General features: G+C 57.0%; 1 protein-coding gene across 1 annotated transcript in view; it reads left to right on the forward strand.

The window, feature by feature from the left end:
• Window positions 1–6,992, forward strand: part of ENOX2 (ecto-NOX disulfide-thiol exchanger 2) — a 21,319-nt gene that overhangs the window by 8,036 nt on the left and 6,291 nt on the right. Inside the window, exons 6-9 of the mRNA XM_010138616.1 lie at window positions 1–34; window positions 1,615–1,848; window positions 2,447–2,659; window positions 4,125–4,231. Coding sequence (XP_010136918.1) covers window positions 1–34; window positions 1,615–1,848; window positions 2,447–2,659; window positions 4,125–4,231 — 588 coding nt within the window. The remainder of the gene's footprint in view (window positions 35–1,614; window positions 1,849–2,446; window positions 2,660–4,124; window positions 4,232–6,992) is intronic.

The following is a 6,992-nucleotide window of genomic DNA, read 5'->3' on the forward strand; positions in this document are numbered from 1 at the left end:
GAGTTCATGGTGGACAAGGCGCTTTATCTCTCCGGTAGGTGTATTTCTGTCGTGGATGGCAGCTGGAAATCCTGGGACAGAGACGTAGTGACGCCTTTGGCTTTGCAGCCATCAGAGGATTGGTCTGATGGTGTGTCAGTGCACCTCTTTCTCTGCTGCGTAAATACATGGGAACAGCTGCAGACAGGAGAGACAGCAGCACTTTATCACCTTGGGGACTGCAAACCTCCCCAGACTGCTGGGATGAGCCGTCGGGATCCAGCCCCAGCTCACTTGATACCCGTCCCACCTGCCTGCAGCTAGCGCTTACGGGTCCCGCAGCAACGAGCAGCTGCTCTCCGCTGCCTGTGGATTGGTGCTGTGCTTGACTTCCATCAGGGCTTTTGTCATCAGAGCTGAAACACGCGGGCTCCGTTTGCCCAGGGAGCCCCCGTTCTGCCCCGTAGGGTTTGAATCCAGTTTTCATCTGTAGGTTTGTGTCCTGGAGGACAGAGACTTGGCGGCTGGTGGGCACAGGCACTGCCTGGCTGGCAGGTTGTGCGCTTCCAGCCGAGCCCGCGTTTGCTGGGCTGGTCACATCTGCCTGAGCAGCCTGGGCTCTCTGTACCGTTCCAGAAATGTACTTTCTGTTCCGAAGCTAACATCCCTTCCAGACTGGCCCTTCCAGTCCCTTAACAAACACGGGCACTGCCCCGAGGCCATGCTCTCTCCAGAGATTGTCAAGATAAGCGAGGGAAATGCTCTTTGCTGTTTCAAGTAGTGGGATGGTCTCTGTGGTCTGTTTTGACTGACTGTCAGCATCACACCCATTCCAGAGACAGTCGGGTTGAGTCAGACCGGCCCTGCCCCGTTAGAGAGCTCTGTCTCTGTGGTTACCCTTCTACAAAGCCAACACCGTCCCCGTGGCTGCGGGGATCCTCTGCCAAGAGTTCCTTCTGCCCAGAGCCACAGTCAGCGTGGGGTTGTCGGTGTCCTCCACCCACAAGTGTGGTTTTGGCTTTGTTCTTTGTATGGAGTCCCTCCAGTTCAGATGTTCTTCCCCACATCCCATAATCTCAGGGAGAGCCTTCCAGCCCATTTGGTGAAGCTCCAGAGGAGGAGTCCTGTGGAGCACACTGCTGAGAGGAGCTCCTCCCCGGCGGACCTTTCTCCTGCTCCTACCAGATGCTGGGGACCTGTTCCAGAGGTCACCGCCGCCCTCTTTGCCATGTCTTTGCCGTGTCTCACTGCTCCTTCCCCACTTCCCGTCCTCAGTTCTGGAGTTGGTGGAAGAATCCAACTCCAAACAGCTGAACCACCGGGCTTAGTCCCGCAGCTTGAGAGGTTACGTGGAGTTAAACAGTTCTGTTTGAGTCCCAGTACCTGGGTTTAAAAGCACTTAGGGGAGGAACAGCCCATGAGAGGTTTCACCCAGCACGTGCAGAACACAGCAGGAGGCAGCAAACCCCGTAACAGTGTTTCCTGTTCCAGTGTCACTCCATGCACTAAACCCTTCAGGAAATTTCCTGTCCAGGGTCTTCCTGGCTGTGCAGGAGTGAGGGCCAGGCGCTGGTGGGTGGCTGGAGCCTGAGGCAGGTCCCTGGTCCTGTCTGAGCACTTTGTCCTCGCTGCCAGGCTATCGCATCAGGCTGGGCTCCAGCACCGACAAGAAGGATACTGGGCGCCTGCACGTGGACTTCGCTCAGGCTCGGGATGATCTGTACGAGTGGGAGTGCAAGCAGCGGATGCTGGCGCGAGAGGAGCGTCATCGCAGGCAGCTGGAAGAGGAGCGCTTCCGCCCGCCCTCCCCGCCCCCCGTCGTCCATTACTCCGACCACGAGTGCAGCGTCGTCGCCGAGAAGCTGAAAGGTGAGTGGCTGTGTGGGCTAGTGGGCCGGGGGCAGAGGGTTGTGTTCTCCAGAGGTCGTCTTGCCCAGCTGAGGAGATGGTGCCATCACAGCTCGCATAGCCTGTCCAGACGGAGCCCTCGGCCGGCACACAGCAGCTCTCCTCGCCCTCTCTTTTCAGAACGGTTGGTCTTTTTCCAAAACTAAAACCGTTCTTGAGTACAACAGTTTCTTCCACACCACTTGTTTGGGTGTTGATCTTAAAGGAACTACTGTAAGTCCTAAGACCCTCTTTGAAGCCTATGCCAAGTGTGTGGCCTGGTTATTTTGGGGCTGGAAGATATTTTTTGCCGTGAAAGAGCACGTCTCAGTGGGCACATGAAGCTTTCCAGTAGGTTTCTAGCAGCTCGTGTCACACCTCAGCAGCCGGTTTGCTCCCTCAGCATGGTGTTAGCTTTGCCCTCCTCTGCACAGCCCTGTCCTCCGGTAACGCTGCGCTGCGGGAGCTGTGCTGAGCTGCCTGAAGTGAGCTGCCCTTCAAAAGGGCGCTTCAGCCGAGCCAGAGAGGGGGGTCTGGACCCTGCGCCTCCGTGGTGTAAAGGTGTCCCTTCTTGCCGCAGATGACACCAAGTTCCTGGAAGCCATCCAGACGCTGCTGACCTGGATAGAGCGTGGGGAGGTGAACAGGAGGACTGCCAACAACTTCTACTCCATGATCCAGTCGGCCAACAGCCACGTCCGCAGGCTGGTGAACGAGAAGGCAGCTCACGAGAAGGAGATGGAAGAAGCGAAGGAGAAGTTCAAACTCGCTCTCTCAGGGATTCTGGTCCAGTGTGAGTAGTGTTTGCACTGGGCGGTGTCTGTCGATGTAGGGAAGACGATTTCTAGAGCCTGGAGAGGCCCTGCTAAAGGGCTCCAGGAGAAGCAGCAGCACTTGCTTCCGTGCAGCTTCCGTTAATTTGTAAGCTGGTGTCATTATCATGGCAAAAGTTCCTTGTGGTGCTTTTTATTGGAGCAAGAATCCACATCTGGGGGGAGGAGCGGAGGAATCCTTCCTTGTTTTCCTCTGATAGTCTGTTAGTAGCTCTGTCATCTTTTCAACTCCACTTCTGTGCGCAGACAAGGTAAGTGCCGGGAAATCTGGTGCCTCGGCCAAATGTGCAGGATTTATTCGCCAAAGGTAGGATGTCCCCACACCCTGTTCTCATCACGGCCGAAGCCCTGTTGCAGAACAGCCCTTCGAACCCGGGTCGTCCCCATCGCAGTGCTTTGTTAAACCGCGACATGGCGGGAGAGGCCCGCGCTGTGCTAGCTGCGGGTGTGACAGTCCCTCAGACCGCTCACTGCCTCTCACACCTCCTGTCTCTAACTAGTCTGACTATTTTTACTTTTCTTTTTCTAAGGGTCCCTTCCAGAGGACCTTCTCCACAGAGGTACTAGGTCTCTGTGAGCCCCTTGGCTGGGCTGCGAGCAAACTTCTGAGTTTGTCATTTTGGCTGCTACTTGTTTGATGCTGGCTTTTTTTTTTTAATAAATTCTGTTCATGTTAAAAAATACGGGCACACATTCCAGAGGGAAATTCAGCCAGCGCTGTCGAGTAAGTAGTGCCAGCCAGCAGTGCCAGCCAGCTCTGCTGGGTAGAACACCGCTGGTCCCTCAGGCGCTCTGGGGTCAGTGGAGCAGCAGAGAGCTGATGCTGTTCTGTAGGAGTTAGACCTACCACAACTTCACAAGCCTAGACAAGTACTGGGGTGGATGTGCTGTGTGCTGCTGCCCCTCCTCTCGTCCAGGAGAGGCACTCTGTGTTCCCAAACCTCTGCAGAGTCTCTGGTGCCGGACCCTCCCTCTGCCAGCATGCTGGGGCTGTGGCCCATCCTGGGCCCGCGCCCCCCGGGCAGAGGAGCACCCGAAGCGCCAGCCTCTGCACTCCTACCGAAACCCTCCGTTTCAGAGTGCCGGTGCTGCCCGCCCGCGCTCGCTGCGCTCACAGGCACCCTCATGCAGCTCCTTGGGGTGTTCTCCAGCGCGACGTGCGCCTGCCTTTTTTCCAGCTGCCAGCAGCTGCCGCTCACCCTGGTGCCCATCATTCCGTGAGCGTCTGGCGCTGGCCTGGGGCAGCCCGCGCTTTCCTTTGCAGACGCAGCCCCTTCCCGAGCGTAGCTTCAGCGCAGTACGGTGTTATGAGAAAAGGTCAGCCAAACCACCTGCCTGATTCCACTTTTTTACTCCTTTACTCCTCTTGTTCGCCCTCTCTGGATGATATTCTGGCCTGATTTGACTCCTGATTTGATACTGCAGTCGAGCAGATAGTGGCCGTGTACCATTCTGCCTCCAAACAAAAGGCTTGGGACCATTTCACGAAAGCTCAGCGTAAGAACATCAGCGTGTGGTGCAAACAAGCAGAGGTTGGTAACTTTTTCTTGTGTTAGATCCTGGGGCACAGTCTCTTTCCTGTCAGGGTGTTGCTGTTCAGTTTGCGCGGCGCTCGAGCGGATAATGCCGCCTTAATTCTCGGCGTGAGGCGGGCAGGGCTCAGCCGTCCCTCGCGTGGCAGGTAACATGTTCCCCGCGGTGTCTGTGTCGCTGTAGCGATACTTTGAGGTCTGCACCCTGACGGATGTCGTGCGCAGGGATGACCACCGTTGGTCTGTGTTCTGCCGGTTTTAATGTCAAAGCAAGAGGGGCTTCCAGAGGGGTTAAAACCCCCCACAGACCCGGAGCATCATCCTAGATCCGGTTTATCACATTTTTATCGACTGATAAGAGAGGTGGAAATATCAGGCTGGGAAACCTGCGGGGGATGTTCTTGTGTTGGTGTGTTTATCTGGAGGGAAACGCAGGCTTCAAGGCGGTGACAGGGACGGGGCTGGTGGCAGGAGGCATGTCACGAAACCGCTCCTCCTGCACGAGGAAGGACAGTTCTCAGTCCCTCTTCTGGTCTTATTGGCTCTTAGTGGAGTCAGGGAAAATGCAGCTGAGGTAAAGCAGGGCCATCTCTTGGGTCAGTGATGGCCTGGGGAGCCGTTTGTCCTGGAGACTGCCATGAAACACTTGCTGCCTTCTGTCACCTCCTAGCAGGGAGGTTGTGCTGATGTTTTTCTGGCCTGGGGAGGGAGGGAGGGAGGAAGGAGATCACCGCGCTCCTCAGGGTGGGGAGCAGCGGGGGAGCCGGAGCTCATCCCCCCAGGAGTCCCATCTCTGTGTCCCCTCCCTGGGAAGGGTAGTGCTCAAGGTGGTGACAGGAGAGTCCTCACCCTGGGGTCTGGATAGGAAGGAGCAAAAAATAGTGTTTTTCTTGCTCGTGGATCTTTTAAAGTAGAGCGGAGCTTGCAGCAGTTTTTACCACCGGTGGTAAAGAGGTCTTTGGAGCAGCAGGACCCAGCGAACGGTGGAGCAACCGTTTGTTCTGTACCTGGGTAGGCAGGTGGAGAGCCTGGCTCAGGCCATGCCTCGGCTTTGAGCCCCAGAGCTCCTGTTCTCTCCTGCTTACGATGACTGGGGTGGGAGCGCTCTCTCCATTTGGAGCTGATTTTGTTCCAAGGTAAGTTCTCCCGGTGGGAAGAGGCTGAGAGACCACTGGTGAGGCCTCTTCCAGGAGCACTTGCTGCTGGGCTCCCCAGCATGGGGCTGGTGGACCCACAAGATGCACCTTTCTGGTACAGCTTTAGGCAGACTTTAATCCTGTGGGTCACAGAGTCAGAGGAGAGCCTGTGGGGCAGCTCGGGGAGTAGGTATGTGCTGGGCAGTCGTTAGGCCAGGCCAGGGTTTTGTTTTTATCAGAGGTGACCTAAGATGGTTTTCCCGGGCAGAGCCAGCAGGTCCTGTAGCTGCAGGCAGCTCGTGAAGAAGCCAGGAAAGCTTGGGTGAACCACCACGCTGCCAGCCAGCATGTTCCCTTGCTTAGGAAGGGCCTTGCTCAGGCATTTGGCTCTTCTGATGCTTGTTCCTCTCCTGTCCAGCTGCCCTGGGTGCAGTCAGGGTGCTGTCACCAACCGCTGGGTGCTGTGACCCAAGGCACAGCCCGGCCTTGCTGGGTGCTGTGCTCTGTGCAGCCTCCTCCAGCTTCGAGGCCGCTTTGGGTTTCAGCTGTTGAGCAGTCGGTTAAAGGCAGTGGGAAGATGTTCCTCAGACCTTCAGCCCAGCAGCCAGGTCACAGGTATCTCTAGGGCGGGCAGCGGTTGCTGTGGAGGCAGCTGGAGGTGGTGCTGAGGGACAGGGGTCAGTGGGGACCTGGCAGTGCTGAGTGAAAGCCTTGGACCTGAGGAGCTGAGAGGGCTTTTCCGACCCAAACGATTCCCTGATTCTGCCTTGGCTGGAGGAGCAGGTGGGGTTGGCCAGCTCTGCCTGGACAAGGGGAATGGAGCAGAAGGGCCTCGCGCAGGCAGGGGCTGGGGTGGCTCAGGGACAAGTGTAGGAGACAGCATCTCTGTCCTGTCCTGATCCATAATGGGGACCAAGGCTGTGGCAGAGTAGAGGGTCCCGGGGTGTGGGCTGGGCGCCGGTGCCTGGTGCAGAGGGAGAGGGGGAGAAGCTGCAGAGTGCCCCAGGACTAGTGATGGTGGGGAGGTGGCTGGGCACACCCGGGCCACTTGCAATTCCAGCTGCATGGAGGTGGCACGGAGTGGAGAAAGGGAGCGGGCAGCGCTGTGGGTCGTGGGCACAGCCATGCTGGAGCGGGTTGGGAGGTGCGTGGCCGGTGCTGGGAGGGTGTGGGATGTGCGGTGTGGCAGGAGAAAGCGGTGCCAGGGAGATGTGGCAGCTGGGCTGGGGACTCCAGCAGGGGACATCACCGGGGAGGTGCTGGTGCAGGGGGGCTGTGAGAGAAGACATCATTGTGGGTTTGCTAAAAAGGGGTTTATTGGTGATGAAACGATGAGCAGATGATAATCGATCGATGAATGATGAGTCAATGGTAATCAAATGACACTAAGCGATAGTTGAAGAATTAAGCAGTGAGCTGACAGTGAATAGGTGGTGGATGACCCCTCCACTCTTACCACGCTTGAACAGTGAAGCTGGATCTGGAGATACATGCACGTTGCCAGCAGATAATACACCTTTAGGCATAATGTGAAACACCGCCTGCCTCGTTGCAGCTCTCAGGTACCAGGTAAAGGAGGTCTTGGCCTCAAGGGGTGACCCAGAGAGGTGTCCCTGCCCAAGGGA

Source organism: Buceros rhinoceros, unplaced genomic scaffold (genome assembly GCF_000710305.1).
Source record: "Buceros rhinoceros silvestris isolate BGI_N320 unplaced genomic scaffold, ASM71030v1 scaffold24246, whole genome shotgun sequence".
Lineage (NCBI taxonomy): Eukaryota > Metazoa > Chordata > Aves > Bucerotiformes > Bucerotidae > Buceros > Buceros rhinoceros.